Source organism: Pseudophryne corroboree, chromosome 1, assembly GCF_028390025.1.
Source record: "Pseudophryne corroboree isolate aPseCor3 chromosome 1, aPseCor3.hap2, whole genome shotgun sequence".
Taxonomy (NCBI): Eukaryota; Metazoa; Chordata; class Amphibia; order Anura; family Myobatrachidae; genus Pseudophryne; species Pseudophryne corroboree.
Genome location: NC_086444.1, coordinates 690,934,350 through 690,959,185, shown reverse-complemented (window position 1 = coordinate 690,959,185; position 24,836 = coordinate 690,934,350). Strand labels below are relative to the sequence as shown.

Below are 24,836 nucleotides of genomic sequence, written 5' to 3'. Positions count from 1 at the left end.
AGTCATACTGCTCTGCCACTATCATTTTCTGTACAGTGCCTGGGGACAGCTTTGTGGCAGGCAAACATACTGTATTAACATAGGGGGTCATTCCGAGTTGTTCGCTCGGTAAAAATCTTCGCATCGCAGCGATTTTCGCTTAATGCGCATGCGCAATGTCCGCACTGCGACTGCGCCAAGTAAATTTGCTATGCACTTAGGAATTTTACTCACGGCTTTTTCATCGTTCTGGCGATCGTAATGTGATTGACAGGAAATGGGTGTTACTGGGCGGAAACAGGCCGTTTTATGGGCGTGTGGGAAAAAACGCTACCGTTTCCGGAAAAAACGCAGGAGTGGCTGGAGAAACGGGGGAGTGTCTGGGCGAACGCTGGGTGTGTTTGTGACGTCAAACCAGGAACGACAAGCACTGAACTGATCGCAGATGCCGAGTAAGTCTGGAGCTACTCAGAAACTGCTACGAGGTGTGTAATCGCAATATTGCGAATACATCGTTCGCAATTTTAAGATGCTAATATTCACTCCCAGTAGGCGGCGGCTTAGCATGAGCAAATCTGCTAAAATTCACTTGCGAGCGAACAACTCGGAATGACCCCCATAGTTCCCAAAATGCAGTCATGGAGAACGGGGAAAACTGGTGTACCACACTTACCTACCTTGAATATTTCTTCTTTAGGAGATGCCTGGAGAGGAAAAGCAGGTGGATGTTGACATGGGTGTAGCCAAGTGAATTGCATCATTAGGCCCTGCCACCTCATGGGGAAAATGCCACAATTGAGTATTTGGAAAGGGTGCGGGGATACAATTAAGCAATTAGAATATAATAGCATAATTAGGCCCTGCCCCCTCCGCAGGGACCGCAGATTCACTGTGTTTATCTCCGCATTCTGTCCACTTCACTAGGAAGTGTGCAGAGTGTGGAAAGGGTGCCCACTCTTCCAGAAGTGCAAGGAAATATATAAAAAAAAATTGGAACCGGAAGAGTAGGCAAGTATGTAGCATACATTACACAAACACCATTGTGTTTCAAGTCAACAATACTTTATTGTTTTTTTGCTTATGTAATAAAATTTCACAAACAACTATGTTTATGATGCTGCAGACCATATAACACTCTTTAATGTAGCAATCTCATGAAATCTGTGATTTACCATGTTGCAGGTTCCAAAGTGTGATTGACTACCATGGCAACCACAGTTACATGACACATTATGTAGTTAGCAGATAGTCTTTGGAATGCCCCTGTAATCTCTGTTTTCACTGTGACATTCTCGCCTTCCTCGCCACTGGCATAACTACTGAGGGTGCAGCTGCTATGGGGCACGAGATGTTTCCAGGGCCCGCAGCTCCCCCTGCACCCTGTTAACTCTAAGGCCTGTGTCAGAGGTTTGGGGGACTGTTGGTGCTGGCTCTCTTACCACATGCTGGGCCTCCTGAAGTGCTGTCACCATCCACCAAAGCTCCGCCCTTGGCCGTGCTAAGCTCCGCCCCGGCCACTTGAAGTTGTATCACATGAAACCCCGCCCCCGGCTGTGCTAAGCTCTGCCCCCTCCCCGACCACTTGAAGATATGTCCCTGAGGAGTTCGTCTGGTCACATGAAACTCTGCCCCCGGTCACACTAAGCACCGCCCCCTTTCCGACCACCTGAAGATGTGTTTGAAAGGAAAAGATCACATGAAACTCCGCCCTCAGCTAAACTAAGCTCCGCCCCTGCATTTTGGTGGCCCGCCCTCTTATTAAGTGTCCTGTCCTTCCACAGTGCGTGCTTCCTGCAGTAAAGCGGGTTGGGTGAGTCACAGTGTCCCTGATGAGTGGAGTTGTATATGCTCACTCCCACTCTTTCCCTCTCTCCCTCCTACTCACTCCCCTCTCTCTCCTGTGATAAAAGCAGTGCCGTCACCAGACATTTTAGCACTGTGTGCAATAAATGGCATCGGCACCCCCCCTTAAAGTAAACGTAGACGTGCGCAAAAATATAGGGGCGTGATTTCATGGGAAAGGGGTGTGGCCACAAAATGATACCAATTCATATAATGGTGCACAGTAGTCTCCATTATTCAAATAATGCCGCACGGTAGCGCCACTACACCAGGTAGAGCCCCTTTTTACACCTTACGGCAGACAGCGTCCCCATTTTTTACACATTACGGCAGACAGCGTCCCCCTTTTTTACACATTATGGCAGACAGCGTCCCCCTTTTTACACATTACGGCAGACAGCGTCCCTTTTTTACACATTACGGCAGACAGCGTACCCCTTTTTACACATTATGTCAGACAGCGTCCTCTTTTTACACATTACGGCAGACAGCGTCCCCCTTTTTACACATTACGGCAGACAGCGTCCCCTTTTTACACATTACAGCAGACAGCATCCCCTTTTTACACATTACGGCAGACAGCGTACCCTTTTTTACACATTATGGCAGACAGCGCGTTCCCTTTTTACACATTATGGCAGACAGCGTACCCGTTTTACACATTATGGCAGACAGCGTACCCCTTTTTACACATTATAGGGCGGAATGTACTAAGCTTGTCCACAGCGCTAAATGGCCTATTACCGCTCCGGGCACTCTTCTCCATGCTTACCTCCCTCTCCAGGTGCCCGGCGCTGCCTTTCTCTTACGACGTTGTCTCTGCTAATCACCGCCGGTGAACAGTAGCCCCGCCACTCCTCCATTGCAGCCACTCCGGGCTCGGCGCATACGGAGCCAGAGGAGGACCTAATAGCCACCGCTCGTGTGCCGGGGAGTACATGGACGGCGGTGCTGCGGGAGAGGGAGCGGGCCGCATGAGCATTAGACAGGGCCGGCCCGGCCAGTGGGAGCGCAGGGGGAATATGCGCTCTAACTAGGTGTGCGCTGTGGGCAATGCCCCTTCTGCACACACCTAGTTACGGCGCTGGATAAAAGACTCTCCTCTCTCTCTCTCCCCCCCCCCCTCCCCTTTCTCCTGCTCACCCCCTCCCCCTCTCTTGCCCACTTTCCCTCCCTCTCTCACCTGCTCACTTCCCCCTCCCTCTCTCCTGCTCACTCTCACTGTCTCGCTCTCTCTTCCCCTCCCTCTCTCTCTCCTGCTCACTCCCCCTTCCTCTCACCCACTCTCTCTCTCCTGCTCGTCCCCTTCCTCTCCCCCCTCCTCTCTCTCTCTTGTTCACTCCCTCTCCCTTTCTCTCTCTCCTGCTGAATCCCCTCTTTTTCTTGCTCCCATTCTAGTGACAAGGGGAGGGGGGCCCTTTTAATATTTTGCTATACCTGCTGGTCTTCCCCCCCATCTTTCACTGGCAGTGCTGGTGTAGGTCCGGTCTCAGCAGCCGTTTCTCTTCTTTCACTTGCCCGCTGGTTTATCTTCCGTCTCAGGAACTACAGGTGGAGGATGAGGAGTAGGCTTAAGAGACTCTGAGGGGGATCCACGGAGCACAGAAGACTGGGCAGCAGCACCAGGACAAGCCAGAAAAGGAGACTCTGAGCTCAGTGGCTGGCTGCAGGCAGGGGACTCGGGTCTGCGTGCCTAACCCCTGGGACATGGCCAGGCTTCTTATGCCTGGGTGTTCTCACCTCCTTTCAGTGTGCGGGCTGGCAGTGCTGTGATGGTCCAGTGCAGGGGAGGGTGTGGAGCTCACTGTCCCTGCAGCATTTTCAAACAGCGTCAGCGCAGTTCAGACTTCCTGGATTAGTCCATAATAGCTAGAGGCACGTCCCCCAACTGTGAAGAATGCCTCCCATGGCTCTTTTTCTGGGAAGTATTATTGGACAAGGTGGGGCCCACCCCACTTTGCAGACTGTGAGTTGCAGTATCTAAAGATGAGAGGTGAAGCCTCACCTCATCTATGAAAAAGTCCTGAGAATGACAAAGAAAAAGCAAAAAAGCGCATTTTGTCCACATGTCGACCATATGCATGTCGATCTTTTGACTATCAACCTTTTCACAGTCGACTTCAGATTAGGGGGTAGAGGTGGAGGGTTAGAATCATATGCATGCGCAGACGCCAACACAGGGGTGCCGGTCCAGACTCCCACTCCTACCCCGCATTATGGTTTACTCTCCCCCCAAACCCATCCAGGACATAGACTGCTTACCTGGCGGCCTAGGTGAGCAGTCTTATGTCCCAGAGCAAGGGGTGGAGTAGGTAGTCTGTTACCCAGCGAAGGGGAGAAGTCCGGTGCTGCACCCCCACGTCGGTGTCTTCGCACGCCTATGGTTAGAATACTCACCTAGCAGGTGTTGGGATTCTGTGTGTCAGGATGTATTTTGATACCCCACATCCCAAGCGCTGGGATTCCCATACCATCCCATCAACAAGTTTCTTTACTTTCTAGCATTAATGTTTATTAATGTCACACATTCATGCTTATAATAGCACACAAAGTTATTATATTTGGTAGTAGTAGTAGTAATAATAATAATAATAATAATATTGCCCACAAAGACTAGCATATTATGATGGCTCACTGATCACCATATTATACAACCCAAATAAGCAGTATGTTATATCGTCATTATTATATATTTACAACACACACACACAGTTATTCTTTTGTCCACCATTTGTATGGCTTCTGGTTGCATTTATTTACCTGTAACACAAGTGAAATTGTAGTATTGCACCCCGATACACTCAAACGTTCACTGCAGGTCATATTGCATGTTTAAAGTAGTAAAGTGCACCGGACATTTTTCGGGTTTTGTGTTTTGGTTTTGGATTCGGTTCCGCGGCCGTGTTTTGGATTCGGATGCGTTTTGGCAAAACCTCCCTGAAATTTTTTTGTCGGATTCGGGTGTGTTTTGGATTCGGTTTTTTTTTACAAAAAACCCTCAAAAACAGCTTAAATCATAGAATTTGGGGGTCATTTTGATCCCATAGTATTATTAACTTCAATAACCATAATTTCCACTAATTTTCAGTCTATTCTGAACACCTCACACCTCACAATATTATTTTTAGTCCTAAAATTTGCACCGAGGTCGCTGGATGGCTAAGCTAAGCGACCCAAGTGGCCGACACAAACACCTGGCCCATCTAGGAGTGGCACTGCAGTGTCAGGCAGGATGGCACTTCAAAAAAATTGTCCCCAAACAGCACATGATGCAAAGAAAAAAAGAGGCGCACCAAGGTCGCTGTGTGACTAAGCTAAGCGACACAAGTGGCCGACACAAACACCTGGCCCATCTAGGAGTGGCACTGCAGTGTCAGGCAGGATGGCACTTCAAAAAAATTGTCCCCAAACAGCACATGATGCAAAGAAAAAAAGAGGCGCACTAAGGTCGCTGTGTGACTAAGCTAAGCGACCCAAGTGGCCGACACAAACACCTGGCCCATCTAGGACTGGCACTGCAGTGTCAGGCAGGATGGCACTTCAAAAAAATTGTCCCCAAACAGCACATGACGCAAAGAAAAAAAGAGGCGCATCAAGGTCGCTGTGTGACTAAGCTAAGCGACACAAGTGGCCGACACAAACACCTGGCCCATCTAGGAGTGGCACTGCAGTGTCAGGCAGGATGGCACTTCAAAAAAATTGTCCCCAAACAGCACATGATGCAAAGAAAAATGAAAGAAAAAAGAGGTGCAAGATGGAATTGTCCTTGGGCCCTCCCACCCACCCTTATGTTGTATAAACAGGACATGCACACTTTAACGAACCCATCATTTCAGAGACAGGGTCTGCCACACGACTGTGACTGAAATGACTGGTTGGTTTGGGCCCCCACCAAAAAAAGAAGCAATCAATCTCTCCTTGCACAAACTGGCTCTACAGAGGCAAGATGTCCACCTCATCATCATCCTCCGATTCCTCACCCCTTTCACTGTGTACATCCCCCTCCTCACAGATTATTAATTCGTCCCCACTGGAATCCACCATCTCAGGTCCCTGTGTACTTTCTGGAGGCAATTGCTGCTGGTGAATGTCTCCACGGAGGAATTGATTATAATTCATTTTGATGAACATCATCTTCTCCACATTTTCTGGAAGTAACCTCGTACGCCGATTGCTGACAAGGTGAGCGGCTGCACTAAACACTCTTTCGGAGTACACACTGGAGGGAGGGCAACTTAGGTAGAATAAAGCCAGTTTGTGCAAGGGCCTCCAAATTGCCTCTTTTTCCTGCCAGTATACGTACGGACTGTCTGACATGCCTACTTGGATGCGGTCACTCATATAATCCTCCACCATTCTTTCAATGATGAGAGAATCATATGCAGTGACAGTAGACGACATGTCAGTAATCGTTGGCAGGTCCTTCAGTCCGGACCAGATGTCAGCACTCCCTCCAGACTGCCCTGCATCACCGCCAGCGGGTGGGCTCGGAATTCTTAGCCTTTTCCTCGCACCCCCAGTTGCGGGAGAATGTGAAGGAGGAGATGTTGACGGGTCACGTTCCGCTTGACTTGACAATTTTCTCACCAGCAGGTCTTTGAACCTCTGCAGACTTGTGTCTGCCGGAAAGAGAGATACAACGTAGGTTTTAAATCTAGGATCGAGCACGGTGGCCAAAATGTAGTGCTCTGATTTCAACAGATTGACCACCCATGAATCCTGGTTAAGCGATTAAGGGCTCCATCCACAAGTCCCACATGCCTAGCGGAATCGCTCTGTTTTAGCTCCTCCTTCAATGTCTCCAGCTTCTTCTGCAAAGCCTGATGAGGGGAATGACCTGACTCAGGCTGGCAGTGTCTGAACTGACTTCACGTGTGGCAAGTTCAAAGGGTTGCAGAACCTTGCACAACGTTGAAATCATTCTCCACTGCGCTTGAGTCAGGTGCATTCCCCCTCCTTTGCCTATATCGTGGGCAGATGTATAGGCTTGAATGGCCTTTTGCTGCTCCTCCATCCTCTGAAGCATATAGAGGGTTGAATTCCACCTCGTTACCACCTCTTGCTTCAGATGATGGCAGGGCAGGTTCAGGACTGTTTGGTGGTGCTCCAGTCTTCGGCACGCGGTGGCTGAATGCCGAAAGTGGCCCGCAATTCTTCGGGCCACCGACAGCATCTCTTGCACGCCCCTGTCGTTTTTTAAATAATTCTGCACCACCAAATTCAATGTATGTGCAAAACATGGGACGTGCTGGAATTTGCCCAGATGTAATGCACGCACAATATTGCTGGCGTTGTCCGATGTCACAAATCCCCAGGAGAGTCCAATTGGGGTAAGCCATTCTGCGATGATGTTCCTCAGTTTCCGTAAGAGGTTGTCAGCTGTGTGCCTCTTATAGAAAGCGTTGATACAAAGCGTAGCCTGCCTAGGAACGAGTTGGCGTTTGCGAGATGCTGCTACTGGTGCCGCCGCTGCTGTTCTTGCTGCGGGAGGCAATACATCTACCCAGTGGGCTGTCACAGTCATATAGTCCTGAGTCTGCCCTGCTCCACTTGTCCACATGTCCGTGGTTAAGTGGACATTGGGTACAACTGCATTTTTTAGGACACTGGTGACTCTTTTTCTGACGTCTGTGTACATTTTTGGTATCGCCTGCCTAGAGAAATGGAACCTAGATGGTATTTGGTACCGGGGACACAGTACCTCAATCAAGTCTCTAGTTGCCTCTGAATTAACAGTGGATACCGGAACCACGTTTCTCACCGCCCAGGCTGCCAAGGCCTGAGTTATCCGCTTTGCAGCAGGATGACTGCTGTGATATTTCATCTTCCTCGCAAAGGACTGTTGGACAGTCAATTGCTTACTGGAAGTAGTACAAGTGGTGTTCCGACTTCCCCTCTGGGATGACGATCGACTCCCAGCAGCAACAACAGCAGCAGTAGGCGTTACACTCAAGGATGCATCGGAGGAATCCCAGGCAGGAGAGGACTCGTCATACTTGCCAGTGACATGGCCTGCAGGACTATTGGCTTTCCTGTGTAAGGTGGAAATTGACACTGAGGGAGTTGGTGGTGTGGTTTGCAGGAGCTTGGTTACAAGAGGAAGGGATTTAGTGGTCAGTGGACTGCTTCCGCTGTCATCCAAAGTTTTTGAACTTGTCACTGACTTATGATGAATGCGCTGCAGGTGACGTATAAGGGAGGATGTTCCGAGGTGGTTAACGTCCTTACCCCTACTTATTACAGCTTGACAAAGGCAACACACGGCTTGACACCTATTGTCCGCATTTGTGTTGAAATAATTCCACACCGAAGAGGTGATTTTTTTTGTATTTTGACCAGGCATGTCAATGGCCATATTCGTCCCATGGACAACAGGTGTCTCCCCGGGTGCCTGACTTAAACAAATCACCTCACCATCAGAATCCTCTTGTCAATTTCCTCCCCAGCACCAGCAACACCCATATCCTCATCCTGGTGTACTTCAACAGTGACATCTTCAATTTGACTATCAGGAACTGGACTGCGGGTGCTCCTTCCAGCACTTGCAGGGGGCGTGCAAATGGTGGAAGGCGCAAGCTCTTCCCGTCCAGTGTTGGGAAGGTCAGGCATCGCAACTGACACAATTGGACTCTCCTTGGGGATTTGTGATTTAGAAGAACGCAACAGTTCTTTGCTGTGCTTTTGCCAGCTTAAGTCTTTTCATTTTTCTAGCGAGAGGATGAGTGCTTCCATCCTCATGTGAAGCTGAACCACTAGCCATGAACATAGGCCAGGGCCTCAGCCGTTCCTTGCCACTCCGTGTCGTAAATGGCATATTGGCAAGTTTACGCTTCTCCTCAGACACTTTCAATTTAGATTTTTGGGTCATTTTACTGAGCTTTTGTTTTTTGGATTTTACATGCTCTCTACTATGACATTGGGCATCGGCCTTGGCAGACGACGTTGATGGCATTTAATCGTCTCGGCCATGACTAGTGGCAGCAGCTTCAGCACGAGGTGGAAGTGGATCTTGATCTTTCCCTATTTTAACCTCCACATTTTTGTTCTCCATTTTTTAATGAGTGGAATTATATGCCAGTATCAATAGCAATGGCCTACTACTATATATACTGCGCACAACTGAAATGCACCACAGGTATGGATGGATAGTATACTTGACGACACAGAGGAAGGTACAGCAGTGGCCTACTGTACCGTACTGCTATATATATTATATACTGGTGGTCAGCAAACTGTGCAAAACTGAAATGCACCACAGGTATGGATGGATAGTTTACTTGACGGCACAGAGGTAGGTACAGCAGTGGCCTACTGTACCGTACTGCTATATATATTATATACTGGTGGTCAGCAAACTGTGCAAAACTGAAATGCACCACAGGTATGGATGGATAGTATACTTGACGACACAGAGGTAGGTACAGCAGTGGCCTACTGTACCGTACTGCTATATATATTATATACTGGTGGTCAGCAAACTGTGCAAAACTGAAATGCACCACAGGTATGGATGGATAGTATACTTGACGACACAGAGGTAGGTACAGCAGTGGCCTACTGTACCGTACTGCTATATATATTATATACTGGTGGTCAGCAAACTGTGCAAAACTGAAATGCACCACAGGTATGGATGGATAGTATACTTGACGACACAGAGGTAGGTACAGCAGTGGCCTACTGTACCGTACTGCTATATATATTATATACTGGTGGTCAGCAAACTGTGCAAAACTGAAATGCACCACAGGTATGGATGGATAGTATACTTGACGACACAGAGGTAGGTACAGCAGTGGCCTACTGTACCGTACTGCTATATATATTATATACTGGTGGTCAGCAAACTGTGCAAAACTGAAATGCACCACAGGTATGGATGGATAGTATACTTGACGACACAGAGGTAGGTACAGCAGTGGCCTACTGTACCGTACTGCTATATATATTATATACTGGTGGTCAGCAAACTGTGCAAAACTGAAATGCACCACAGGTATGGATGGATAGTATACTTGACGACACAGAGGTAGGTACAGCAGTGGCCTACTGTACCGTACTGCTATATATATTATATACTGGTGGTCAGCAAACTGTGCAAAACTGAAATGCACCACAGGTATGGATGGATAGTATACTTGACGACACAGAGGTAGGTACAGCAGTGGCCTACTGTACCGTACTGCTATATATATTATATACTGGTGGTCAGCAAACTGTGCAAAACTGAAATGCACCACAGGTATGGATGGATAGTATACTTGACGACACAGAGGTAGGTACAGCAGTGGCCTACTGTACCGTACTGCTATATATATTATATACTGGTGGTCAGCAAACTGTGCAAAACTGAAATGCACCACAGGTATGGATGGATAGTATACTTGACGACACAGAGGTAGGTACAGCAGTGGCCTACTGTACCGTACTGCTATATACATTATATACTGGTGGTCAGCAAACTGTGCAAAACTGAAATGCACCACAGGTATGGATGGATAGTATACTTGACGACACAGAGGTAGGTACAGCAGTGGCCTACTGTACCGTACTGCTATATATATTATATACTGGTGGTCAGCAAACTGTGCAAAACTGAAATGCACCACAGGTATGGATGGATAGTATACTTGACGACACAGAGGTAGGTACAGCAGTGGCCTACTGTACCGTACTGCTATATATATTATATACTGGTGGTCAGCAAACTGTGCAAAACTGAAATGCACCACAGGTATGGATGGATAGTATACTTGACGACACAGAGGTAGGTACAGCAGTGGCCTACTGTACCGTACTGCTATATATATTATATACTGGTGGTCAGCAAACTGTGCAAAACTGAAATGCACCACAGGTATGGATGGATAGTATACTTGACGACACAGAGGTAGGTACAGCAGTGGCCTTCTGTACTGTACTCCTATATTTTATATACTGGTGGTCAGCAAAATTATGCACTGTACTGCTACTATATACTACAATGCAGCACAGATATGGAGTGTTTTTCAGGCAGACAACGTATACTGGTGGTCACTGGTCAGCAAAACTCTGCACTGTACTCCTCCTATATAATATACTGGTGGTCCCCAGTGCCCACAATAAAGCAGTGTGAGCACAGATATATGCAGCACACTGAGCACAGATATGGACTGTTTTTCAGGCAGACAACGTATACTGGTGGTCACTGTCAGCAAAACTCTGCACTGTACTCCTCCTATATAATACAGCTGCTCAGTGGCGTAACTAGAAATTTTTCTCCCCCAAGCCAAAAAATTCTTTGGCGCCCCCCCCCCCCCCCGCCGCATAATTGGGAGCAAGAAAGGGATAAATATGCGCGCGCCGAAGCAAAAAAGGGGCGTGGTTTTGTTGGAATGGGCGTGGTTTCTCATAAAGGGGCGTGGTATTGCAGGAAAAGACTACCTTATACCCCAGTTTTGCAACCTGCACGCCCAGACGTTAGCCACCACAGGAAAGAAAAATAATCCTGATTCATGCCCCTTACATCATTTGTCATTTTTCCTCCTTATAGTAATGCCCAGTATACATTATGCCACATACTGCAATGGCCCTTAGACATTATTCCACACACAATATTGCACATGACACATTATGCCACACACCATAATGCCCCCGACACATTATGCCACACACCGTAATGCCTGTGACACATTATGCCACACACCGTAATGCCTGTGACACATTATGCCACACACCGTAATGCCCCCGACACATTATGACAGGAATCGCAATGCCCGTTATACATTATGCTATACACTGCAATGCCCCTGATACATTATAGCACATACAATGCCTGTGACACATTATGACACACACCGCAATGACCTTGAGACATTATACCACAATGCCCGTGATATAGTATACCATACACCGTAATGCCTGTGACACATACCGCAATGCCCTGCCCGTTATACCCTATGCCACACACCGCAATGCCCGTTATGTATTATGCCACACTGCAATGACCCAGAGACATTATACCACATACCACAATGCCCGTGATATAGTATACCACACACCGTAATGCCTGACACATTATGACACACACCGCAATGTCCGTGATACATTATGCCACACACTGCAATGACCCTGAGACATTATACCACATATCACAATGCCCGCGATATAGTATACCATACACCGTAATGCCTGTGACACATTATGACACACACCGCAATGTCCGTGATACATTATGCCACACACCGTAATGCCCATTACACATTAAGTCCTACAGTAAGGCTTCTAATTACTTTTCAATTACCTTCTCGTTGTCAGGGGTTTCATGCACTGGGTGTCATGCTCGTTGCCAGGTGTTTCATGCACTGGGTGTCATGCTCGTTGTCAGGTGTTTCATGCACTGGGTGTCATGCTCGTTGCTAGGAGGTAGTCCTTGTTGCTAGGGCTGTGCTCCCAGTGCCACATATGACCCCAGTGCCAGATATTCCCCCCCGGTGCCAAATATAGCCCCCCCCATGTGCCAGGTACACATATACCCCCCCCCAGTGCCACATATGCCCCCAGTGCCAGATATTCCCCCCCAGTGCCACATATGCCCCCAGTGCCAGATATTCCCCCCGTGCCAGATATGCCGCCAGTGCCATATATTCCCCTCCAGTGCCACATATGCCCCCAGTGCCAGATATTCCCCCAGTGCCAGATATCCCCCCTAGTGCCAGACATCCCCCCCCAGTGTTAGACATCCCCCCCCCCAGTGCCATATATGCCCCAGTGCCAGACATCCCCCCCCCCCAGTGCCAGATATCCCCCCCAGTGCCAGACACCCCCCCCCCAGTGCCATATATGCCCCAGTGCCAGACATCCCCCCCCAGTGCCATATATGCCCCAGTGCCAGACACCCCCCCCCCAGTGCCAGATATCCCCCCCCAGTGCCAGACATCCCCCCCCCCCGGTGCCAGATATCCCCCCCCCCAGTGCCATATATGCCCCAGTGCCAGATATCCCCCCTAGTGCCAGACATCTCCCCCCCAGTGCCATATATGCCCCAGTGCCAGACATCCCCCCCCCCCAGTGCCAGATATCCCCCCCAGTGCCAGACATCCCCCCCCAGTGCCATATATGCCCCAGTGCCAGACATCCCCCCCCAGTGCCAGATATCCCCCCCCAGTGCCAGACATCCCCCCCCAGTGCCATATATGCCCCAGTGCCAGATATCTCCCCCCCAGTGCCATATATGCCCCAGTGCCAGACATCCCCCCCCCCAGTGCCAGATATTCCTCCCAGTGCCGCCGCCGCCGCTTATTGGAGGGACACGGAGGGCACAGATCGCCTCTCCTGTGTCCCTCCTGCTGCATCATCTCCGGCGGCCGCGAGTCTAATAGGGGGAAGTGCCGTCCGTGAGCCAATTAGAGCTCACGGACGGCACTTCCCCCTATTAGACCCGCGGCCGCCGGAGATGATGCAGGAGGGACACAGGAGAGGCACACGCTGTGCCGTCCGTGTCCCTCCAACAAGCGGCGGCGGGAAGGAGAAAGCAGTCTGACATGCGGGCGCTCGTCCGCATGTCAGTCTGCTGTAATCAGTGGCGCCCCCGCAGCCCCTCGCCCCCAAGCCACCGCGAGGACTGCGGGGGCAGTAGTTACGCCACTGCAGCTGCTCCCCAGTCCCCACAATTAAGCAGTGTGAGCACAGATATATGCAGCACACTGAGCACAGATAAGGAGCGTTTTTTTCAGGCAGACAACGTATATACTGGTGGTCACTGAAGGGTTAAATCTCCTCTGTCAGTGTGCATTGTGTAAATATTGTTTCTTTTTCTTTTGCCTTGGATTTAGCTTGCATTGCATAAAATGAATATAGCTCCACCCATAGTTTGTTGGGAACTGTGTGAAATCACCACCCCTAGATGAAGTACTAGGCTGTATCCTACATCCCCCCCCATGTAGCCTGTTTTATCCCTCCTATGCAGTAAAGTTAAACCAATAAAGTATTTACTTTTGCCTACCCCTCCCTGGACATTCCAATCCCTCCCTAGACAATGATGCCTTATATACCATTGTTATGAACAATAAACGGAGAGTGATTCTTAATTACATGGTGTCGTGTATAATCTGTAATTTTAAGGATTGCTCTCACTGACGTCAGTGGCCATCAAATCGAGGGGTACAAGAAGAGGCTGATATCCTTTCAAGTGGGGGCTCAGTCCTGGATTCAGTTGATCGCCCCCGAATCGGTAAGATAGAGAATTCATTGTCTGTCTTTTCCGTAAGGGATTGCGTTCAAACACTGAATTTGAACTCGCTCCGTGTTCCGGGAACACGTGACAAGGTAATATTTAAGTCCGGGACTTAATATTACGTAGTTTTATGTAAAGCCATAAAACAGGTATCAGGGATACCATATAATCTTTAATGTCTGGGACTTAAAGATACGTCTGAGAAAAGCGCAATTCTCCAAAGACGTTAGTATCTGGGATACTTAAAAAAAATAGACCTGGGGTCTATACGTAACGTAGAAAATACCCCGATTTGATCGCCTATATTCTTGTATGCTTGTAGTGTGATAAGTTCTTATGTTTGGTCCAGACGGCTGGTAAGTTTTCGTCTGCCAGATATCTTTACTCAAAACACTTTTCTTGCTTCCTGTTTAAAACGCTGTATTTTTTCTGACATCTTGTACGAAGGTAAGCGTACCCGTCAAAAGATTTCATGTTCTCATTATACAGATAATATTGTGATATTGTCAATGACTAATTAACTGGTGTTAACTAATGCATGCATAGAAAGTTTTTGTAAATTGCATAGAAAGTCTTTTTGTTGTGAAGTTGTATAGAAGGTTTTTTTTTAAACTGCATTTTTGTTGTGATATTGCATAGACAGTTGTTATAAGTTGTTGTAGAAATTGCGTAGAAAGCTGGTGTAGATTGTATTCTTTACTATGGGAGGGGGTCAGAGTAAGACAGTCATTTACCCCCCACCTTTACCAGGAGAAACATGTAAGGAATATGTTGCCCGTAACTCCACCACAGATTATTATTTAGTTAACCCTTGGGTGGATAACTTAGCAGGATGGACAGAGAAAGTTGGCAGCCCCAGTCCATTCCCCCGTGACGGTATTAATTATCCCTTTTATATGGACATGGTCAAAGGTCTTTGTCTGGAAGACAAGGAAGCCTGGCCATGGTACGATCATGACCCACAATGGGACATGACATATATGCGTGCTGGAGGAGAGCAATGGCTCACGATAGCACCTCATTGGTATGACAAGAATATCAAGCAGAAACAGCGTAGAATAAAATCTGTAACTTCCAGACTGCATAAAGCTGAGGAATTTAGAAGCAACAAGTTTCTGAAAAATTCTTCTCCCCCGCCTTACAATCCCCTATACCCCTCCTTAAAAGACACAGATCTGTTAGCTGCAGTTGCTTTGTCACGAATTCCGATGCAAAGGGGAGGGGGAGGAGGGGAAGGGGAAGGAGAAGGAGGCTCAGTTGCTTTGTCACGAATGCCGATGCAAAGGGGAGGGGGAGGAGGGGAAGGGGAAGGAGAAGGAGGCTCAGGAGGAATAGCCCCCCCCTGACAGTACCCTCCACATAGACGTAACCACCCCCGCCCCTAGTGCCCCTACTCCTAACAAACAAATCACCTCCCGCCGTAACGCTGACTCAACTGTTATCATTCACCACCCTCTTACCCCCTCCATAACGCGATCCGGCACTGGTTTCCTTGAAAACAGTGCTGATGCCAGCAGTGTCGCCACCCAGCACCTGCCCTTTATGACAGTAGGGGATCAGTTGTTAAAGAAACCCATTGAAATAGAGGATTTAGACAGAATTGTTAAGAACTGTCCCAAACCCACTGTTGCACCTGACGGCTGCATAGCTTACTTGAAAAAGGCTTGCACAGGACGCAGCTATACTCAAGAAGATATGAAGCTGATCATAGATGGGGTTATAGACCATTACAACGGGTGGGATTGGAAAAAGATTCCCACCATAAACACTCCTACCACCCTTAACGATGCCGTTCGCTACCCTCTCAATACTGGGGACGGTGTAACGGAGATGTGGAAGGAAATTGAGACCCATATGAAAGAGATTTTTAAAACCCGAGCTTCTCTTCCTATTGCCGTAGCATGTAAACAAAAGCCCACTGAAACTGTCACTGAGTTTTGGAAGAGGTTTAAAAAGTGTTGGTCTGAAGATGCAGGTCTTACTCTTGTAGATACAGACCATTTACTAATTTCTACCTTTGTAAATAACTTGTTGCCATCTGTTATGGTCCCTGTTAAGCAAGGTGTTTCTTCCTGGACCTCTGATAATATTAAGGAATTTGAAAAGCACTTATATGAAAAGGAAGCTGCAGGATGCTTTGATGTTAAAAAACCCTTGCAGAATGCCCCAACTCATAATTACCAAAATCAGAGAGGTCGGGGAGATAGACGCCAGCAGCACTCCACTGGCCCACCCCGCAATCCAGCCCGATATCAAAACCCACAAGCCAGGCCACCCCACCCCCCTGACTCTGCCAGCAGGAAACAAACCTCCTGCTTCAACTGTGGAAGGGACGATCACTGGGCAAGGGATTGCCCTTGTCCCCCACAAAACCACCGACAGCCCCAAGCTCCGGCTCCCTCCCGGGATCATCCCCGACAGTCACACAACAACCCCTTTCAGGATCATGTCCGATTCCGGGTTGACTGGCAGGATCCCTCCCACTGACGGGGCCCGGAGGAGGGTATCCCAGCCTTTGCCCAACTCACCAGACACTGGAAGGACCCACCGCTACTAACCTTGATTATAGGAAAGAGAGCAATCCCTTTCCTGGTGGATAGCGGGGCAACTACTAGTGTTTTGTGTGTCGACCTGTACGATGGTCATTTGGTAAAGACTGCTCCTTCAATGGGAATCAATGGGATACCCACAGATGCTTACCTGACAGATGCCCTTAGTGTCAGAACCACGGGAGGCACGTATATGGGTAAACACAATTTCACTGTAATACCTGAATGTCCAATTAATCTTCTGGGAAGGGATCTTCTTAGCAAACTCGAAATCTCCATTCTCCCTTCACCCACTAGCAGTGGCCTGGAGGTCGAGTCCCCACACCTACCGGTGTGGGAGGCAACAGACATTACACCTGATTTTGACAAAGTGAACCCTGCTCTATGGTCGGAGGGTCCCTATGACACTGGCCTCATTCCTTGCACACCATATAGAGCAACCCTGAAACCTGACACACAACCTGTCTATCAAAAGCAATACCCCTTGTCACAAGAGAAGGTTGAAGGTCTTAGACCAATGATACAACAGTTTCTCCAACAAGGCATTCTCAGACACATAATCTCACCTTACTGCACACCAGTCAACCCTGTTGCTAAGTCAGATGGTAGTGTAAGGTTTGTACAAGACCTCAGGGCAATTAACCAACTCATTGTGCCCATAGCACCCATTGTACCTGACATTAACTCACTCATTTCAGCTATCCCTGCAGATGCTGCAATTTTTTCTGTGATTGATTTAAAAAATGCATTTTTTAGCATTCCAGTGGATGCACAGACACAGTTACTTTTTGCATTTTCTTTTGAGGGCAAGCAACTCACCTGGTGTCGTTTACCCCAGGGCTATATTGACGCACCCGTTGTCTATAGCATTGTACTCCAGGCCACATTGGGGCCCTGGCAACCTCACCATGGTTCAGTCCTGCTACAGTATGCAGATGATCTGCTGCTCTGTAGTCAAACTGAGGAGGCCTGCCGGGAGGATGGTATATCACTGTTAAACTGGCTCTGTGAATGTGGACACAAGGTGTCCAAAACAAAAATGCAATGGTGTAAGAAGCATGTGGATTACTTAGGTTTTGTGCTCACTCAGGGGGAAAGGAAAGTCAGTCCACAGCGCATTCAGTCTGTATTGGGCCTGGTCACCCCAACTACCCAGAGAGAACTGCTGTCTTTTCTGGGTATGGTAAATTACTGCAGACAGTGGATATCTGATTGTTCCTATTATGATAACATTTTGAGACAAGCCACACTGAAAGACAAACCTAATATTGTACAATGGTCACAAGAAATGTTAACTGCATATGAAAGCTTAAAGTGTATGTTAATGAAAAGTCCGGCACTTGGCCTCCCCAACTATGTACTACCTTTTCATTTGTTTGCAAGGGACAATTGTAAAACCATGGCGGGGGTGCTCACACAGTTTCATGGAGGAAAGTTGCGCCCAGTGGCATTTTTTTCCAAAGTAATGCCTGTCACTGTGCAAGGTATGCCTGCTTGCCTCAGGGCACTTGCAGCCTGTGCAATGGTAACTGAAATGGCCACCACACTCACCCTAGGCCACACAACAATACTTCACACCACTCATGATGTTCTAACCATTTTAAAAGGGTTACACACACAACACATGTCAGCTCAGCGCCTCAGTGGATATGAGGTTCTCCTTTTGAACAACCCCTCCCTCACCATTAAGTATGCCACCAACTCTTCAGGTCCTGCACCCATTCTCAACGCTCTCCTGGGGCTCAAAGGTCCTGAAGACCACCCTCCTGAACCCCATGACTGCTCAGCTTCCATTGAGTCAGAAACATCCCCCAGACTGGACATGTCCCCTGTCCCTGTCCCCGACGCGGATGTCATTTTTGTAGATGGTTCCTGTAGCAGACCCAATGACACCACGTACCAAGCGGGTTATGCTATTGTCACTCTCCCTGACATTATTCTGGAAGCACAGCCCATTCCTTACCAGTCAGCACAGGCTGCAGAGCTCATTGCTCTCACAAGGGCTTGTCACCTTTACCGGAATAAACCAGTCACCATCTACACTGACTCCAAATACGGGTACGGCGTCGTGCATGACCATGGGGTCATTTGGCAACGCCGTGGTTTCCTTGGAGCTGATGGAAAAGGCATATCACATGCCCAACTCATCTCTGACCTTCTGCATGCCATAACCTTACCCTCTGACATTGCAATCCTCCATTGCAGGGCACACACCGGGGGGAAGGATGCAGTCTCCCTTGGAAATGCCCTTGCTGACTCTGCTGCCAAACATGCAGCCTCACAGCCCATCACTCAGGCCCACATGACCATCATGACCCCCCCAGCTCTCGACAACCATTACCTGATCACCCAGTTACAGGCCTCAGCCTCCACTGCCGACCTAGCTGACTGGACTTACCCAGTTTTGCAGAAGAATCCTAAAACAGGATTAATCTGCAAAGAGGGGAAACCTTGTATACCCCAGTCCAGTGCACCCTTGTTTATTGCTCACTACCATGGCATAGGACACCACAGTAAGGCAACAACTACCTTACTTTTACGTAATGATTTCTATGTCACGGATGCCAAGTCATTAGTAGATCAGTATGTCAGTAGATGCATCACTTGCCTGCGAAACAACCCCAACAACCCTGACAAGGCAAAACATCAGCATCTTGAATATCCCACCACACCCTTTACACACCTGCAAATTGACTTCACCCATATCCCAGGTACTGGTAAACAGGAGTATGCCCTGGTCATTGTAGACATGTTCTCTCGATGGCCAGAGGTATTCCCCACTAAATCTGAGGATGCAAAGACAGTTGCTAGGATCCTAACTCAGGAAATCATCCCCAGATGGGGGTGCCCATTGCAAATCAATAGTGATAAAGGCTCCGCCTTTACAGCAAAAATTACACAGGCCTTGGTAAAGGCCCTGCAGGTGGAATGGAAGTTCCACATCCCGTATCACCCGCAGAGTTCAGGGGTCGTAGAACGCATGAATAGGACCCTCAAAGACAAGCTTAGGAAGGCCACAGGAGGCACCTTCCACAAATGGAAGCAAGTCCTTCCCATTATCTTGGCAGAAATTAGAATGACACCACAAAAGACTTTGGGTTACTCCCCCTTTGAAATATTAATGGGTAGGCCCTTCCCTACACCTTGGGCTAAGAAACCATTAGTAATACAGGAGGGAGATCTAGAACTTATCAGAGAAGAGTATGTCAGGTCCCTGATAATAAAACTGAATGAAATTGAACATGAGGTTGTTTGTAAAAACCCTTTGAATCCACAGGAACCTACACACCCCTTTAAAGTCGGAGACAGAGTCGTGGTGAAGGTGCTCCCCAGGAACAAGAGCCCAGGAGACTTTACCTACGGTCCAGAGACAGAGGTCGTAGCAGTAACCAGAACAGCAGTCCTGACAGAGGAAAGCCCCACCTGGATCCATGCATCCCGAGTGAAAAAGGTTCCTAGACCAGACCTAGAGAGGGAAGCAAGTGATTCCAGCGAGGTACAAACGGGGGCAGACAGCCCTGACCTCCCACCTAGCGAAGACAGAAGAACAGAGGAGGATGAGGAACCTGTCCCCTACCTCTATCCTGGGGACTATGTTGATAATCCTAATGGTCCTCACTTGCCAAGCTACAGCTGAAGTAGACATTACACAAAAATCCGGCACCTACACATTTTGGTATAACTCCTCCAATACTGAGGTTGCCGCCTATAAAATAGATTTCTGTACCATTGCTCCCTGTCTTAACAAACATTATGCCTGGCAGTGTGATCAGTATGGTACACGTAATACCCCCACTGAAGCCTATATTTGTGTTACTAGTAAATATTGGGGAAATAAATGTGCGTATTGGGGATCAGTGGGATGGAATTCTGGCCATAGTTATGGATACCAGCCCAAAGAGGCTCTCTCAAGAAAAGACAAATATGGTGAGTCCCTGCTTACCCGTCTTACCCTTCATAGACAAAACAGATGTGATAGTAAATTCATATTAAGCATAAAACATCCCCAGTCTACTGATGCAGGCACCTATGTCCTAGGTGAATCCTTTTTTTTAAACCCATCCCTTACACCATTCTTGTTACAGGATATGTTTAACAATGAAAAGTATGCCCAGCTCAAGCCCCCTAAACCACGCCCCAACCTCTTGAAACCTCATATAACCACCTTCAAGGATATGATGGCCGTTAACAATCCCACCTTTAAAGACACCCTAGCTATTGAAACTGGTTTCTCTGACATCAATTTCTGGTTAGAATGGATGAAGTATAGTGCTAGCAAACATAATAAAAGTAACTGTTATGTCTGTGGCAAATCTAGGCCCCACCTAGGTACAGTGCCCCTTAATATACCCCTAGAACAGGAAAATTGTTTTTTCAGCCTTTTTAATGACACCAAAACAAATGACAGTCAGTGCGAAATGTGGAAAAGGGAATATCCCATATTGTCAAAAAATCCCAACCCAGGAAGCACCATAACCATATATCCTGGAAACTATACCTGTTATACATCTAACATCACCCCAGGGAGAAATTTAAAAACCTTCCCACCAGGGTATTGTGCAAATAAAAGAACAACTGTTTTAGTCAACCAAACTAGATCATTAGGTGACATTTATTATATATGTGGGGATATGAAGCTTAGAACTAAATTAGACACACCATGGTATGGTGAGTGTGCCCTGGCCAAAGTCATAATGCCACTCCTAATGATCACCGATGACCCCACTCCTCCCTCTAATACTCCTGCTAATCGAAAGAAAAGAGCACTCCCAGGAGGTAGCTTTGACCCCCACGTGTACATTGATGCTATAGGGGTCCCAAGAGGTGTTCCAAATGAGTTCAAAGCTAGAGATGAGGTGGCTGCGGGTTTTGAATCATTGTTCCCTATAGTAACTGTAAATAAAAACGTAGCCTGGATTAATTATATATATTATAATCAACAAAGATTTGTTAATGATACCAAAGATGCTCTTAAAGGTATAGCTGAACAGCTAGAAGCCACTTCCCAAATGACCTTCCAAAATAGAATGGCTCTTGACATGATTCTAGCAGAAAAAGGCGGTACATGTGTTTACATTAGTAAGGTGGAAGGCTGTTGTACATATATTCCTGACAACACTGGTCCCAATGGTAAGGTTACTTTAGCCATAAACAAGTTAGAAACCTTATCCATAGAACTCAAAAAAAAATTCAGGTATTGATAACCCATGGAGCCAATATTTTGGGTGGTTTGAAAATTAGAAACAGGCTCTTGTGCAAATAAGCATATTCATACTTGTAACTTTAATTCTTTTAGGCATTATAGTTTATTGTGTAATTCCCTGTGGAAAGAAACTTACCTCCAAAGGCATTGATAAGGCCCTGATGTACTATGATATAACCACCAGTCCTGTCACCTCCTCTGATAGTAAGGGACCCGACGATTATGCCCAATATCTCAAGAACTGGAGGAACAAGAAAGGAGCCTCACTTAAGAATCATGTCATATAACAATCATGATTCTAAGAGGGGATTGAAGGGTTAAATCTCCTCTGTCAGTGTGCATTGTGTAAATATTGTTTCTTTTTCTTTTGCCTTGGATTTAGCTTGCATTGCATAAAATGAATATAGCTCCACCCATAGTTTGTTGGGAACTGTGTGAAATCACCACCCCTAGATGAAGTACTAGGCTGTATCCTACATCCCCCCCCATGTAGCCTGTTTTATCCCTCCTATGCAGTAAAGTTAAACCAATAAAGTATTTACTTTTGCCTACCCCTCCCTGGACATTCCAATCCCTCCCTAGACAATGATGCCTTATATACCATTGTTATGAACAATAAACGGAGAGTGATTCTTAATTACATGGTGTCGTGTATAATCTGTAATTTTAAGGATTGCTCTCACTGACGTCAGTGGCCATCAAATCGAGGGGTACAAGAAGAGGCTGATATCCTTTCAGTCACTATCAGCAAAACTCTGCACTGTACTCCTCCTATATAATACAGCTGCTCCCCAGTCCCCACAATAAAGCAGTGTGAGCACAGATATATGCAGCACACTGAGCACAGATATGGAGCATTTTTTTCAGGCAGAGAACGGATAAAACTGGTGGTCACTGATCAGCAAAACTCTGCACTGTACTCCTCCTATATAATACAGCTGCTCCCCAGTCCTCCCCACAATTAAGCAGTAAAGCACAATCAAGTTCAACAATAAACGGAGAGGACGCCAGCCACGTCCTCTCCCTAACATTTCCAATGCACGAGTGAAAATGGCGGCGACGCGCGGCTGCTTATATAGAATCCGAATCTCGCGAGAATCCGACAGCGGGATGATGACGTTCAGGCGCGCTTGGGTTAACCGAGCCATACGGGAGAATCCGAGTATGCCTCGGACCCGTGTAAAATGGGTGAAGTTTGGGGGGGTTCGGTTTCCGAGGAACCGAACCCGCTGATCACTAGTTTAAAGTAGAAATCATGCATTGAACTAACAAACAAACAAAACAAAAAAATATATATAATAATTTGATTATTTTTTGTTTAACTGGAAATCAGGACTGTCTAATTAGGTATTGTGCTCCTGTCAATCCTAGCTATCTATCATTGGTGACAAGAACATATTGATGTTTCCTGGGTGCAATATGTCAATTTGTAAGCTATGAAAATGTTGCTTCTATTTTAGCACAAATCCCGTTTGTCAATATAACCGTGTTTAAAAGTGATTTACTCAAAGACTAAAAATATTCAATACAACATAGCGATGTTTATTAAACAAAGGATCAGATAACCTTTAATATCCTAAATGGTTTGCAAAGTTTGCCAAGGTGCCCAAATGAATCTATAAATCAATAGAAGCCTCTGGAGAGCAATGATAAATTAAGCAGGCTTTAATGCACTATTCATCATTCCACACTGTCAGGCTTCTTCTCAGGCCAGATGTTTGCATGAAACATTGGCCCTCATTCCGAGTTGTTCGCTCGGAGATTTTCATCGCATCGCAGTGAGAATTCTCTTAGTGCGCATGCGCAATGTTCGCACTGCGACTGCGCCAAGTAACTTTACTATGAAGAAAGTAATTTTACTCACGGCTTTTTCATCGCTCCGACGTTCGCATTGTGATTGACAGGAAATGGGTGTTACTGGGCGGAAGCAAGGCGTTTTATGGGCGTGTGGCTGAAAACGCTACCGTTTCCGGAAAAAACGCAGGAGTGGCCGGAGAAACGGTGGGAGTGCCTGGGCGAACGCTGGGTGTGTTTATGACGTCAGCCAGGAACGAAAAGCACTGAACTGATCGCACAGGCAGAGTAAGTCTGAAGCTACTCAGAAACTGCTAACTCGTTTGTAATCGCAATATTGCGCGTACGTCGGTCGCAATTTTAAGAAGCTAAGATTCACTCCCAGTAGGCGGCGGCTTAGCGTGTGTAACTCTGCTACATTCGCCTTGCGACCGATCAACTCGGAATGAGGGCCATTGTGTTTACCATACATACATTAATGTGAGGTAGAGGTAATTCAAGAAACCCTTCCTTGATCAACCATAAACTGTTACACTAGCAATGACGTTTGTTTACAGTATTTGTTAGTGTGGTAAACAATGAATATCAAATATGGGGTCATTAACATCAATGGTTTTATACATCATTTGTTTTTACTAGTATATCTGAGATCATGTGTACTGCATTTTACTAGTGTATTTAAACAGCCAGGAGGGACTGATTAAACCCTGTATTATTCCTTTGTTCCTGTGCTCCATAGCATGAACATTGCTGTAAAATCTTTTATCAGCATTTTTCAAACTCAGGATTTTAATCAGCATTAAACTGCTCTAAAAAAAATGCTCAATGTTTTTTAAAATCACTAGTGTGACAACCGTCTGACAGGCAATCAGTCTCAAAGGCAGAATTTGATAACTAGATTTACACAGTTTCTGCACTCTCAGCTCATGAGGTCAGCTGAAGTCAGCCTCTGATGGCAGGTAAGGGGTTACACTGCTGTCCTTGATGTACAAGCCCTGACTGTTTGAACAGGAAGTCTCATGTACAGATAGGCAATCTCCTGTTATACTGTATGTGTTTGCTCAGCTGGTGAGTAATAGTACCAAATATTAACCCCTTCACGAGAAGCTTGTTTGCCTGTACTGGTGGTTTAAGCTTGGATTCTAAAAAGATCATATTTTCTTATAAGTGTACATGCCTACTAAAGTCTCTATAGTACAATAGTTATGTCTGACTGTATTATATTAAATCATAATTATTTATTATGTGGTCATGG

The 24,836-nt window shown here is 46.9% G+C and overlaps 1 protein-coding gene across 1 annotated transcript in view; it reads left to right on the top strand.

Annotated features, from left to right (window-relative positions):
- The window catches only part of LOC134907189 (ERV-BabFcenv provirus ancestral Env polyprotein-like), a 53,234-nt gene extending 30,832 nt beyond the window's left edge, over positions 1 to 22,402 (top strand). The window contains exon 2 of the mRNA XM_063914775.1: positions 19,862 to 22,402. Coding sequence (XP_063770845.1) covers positions 20,142 to 21,785 — 1,644 coding nt within the window. The 5' untranslated portion in view covers positions 19,862 to 20,141 and the 3' untranslated portion in view covers positions 21,786 to 22,402. The remainder of the gene's footprint in view (positions 1 to 19,861) is intronic.
- The last annotated feature ends 2,434 nt before the right edge of the window (positions 22,403 to 24,836 follow it).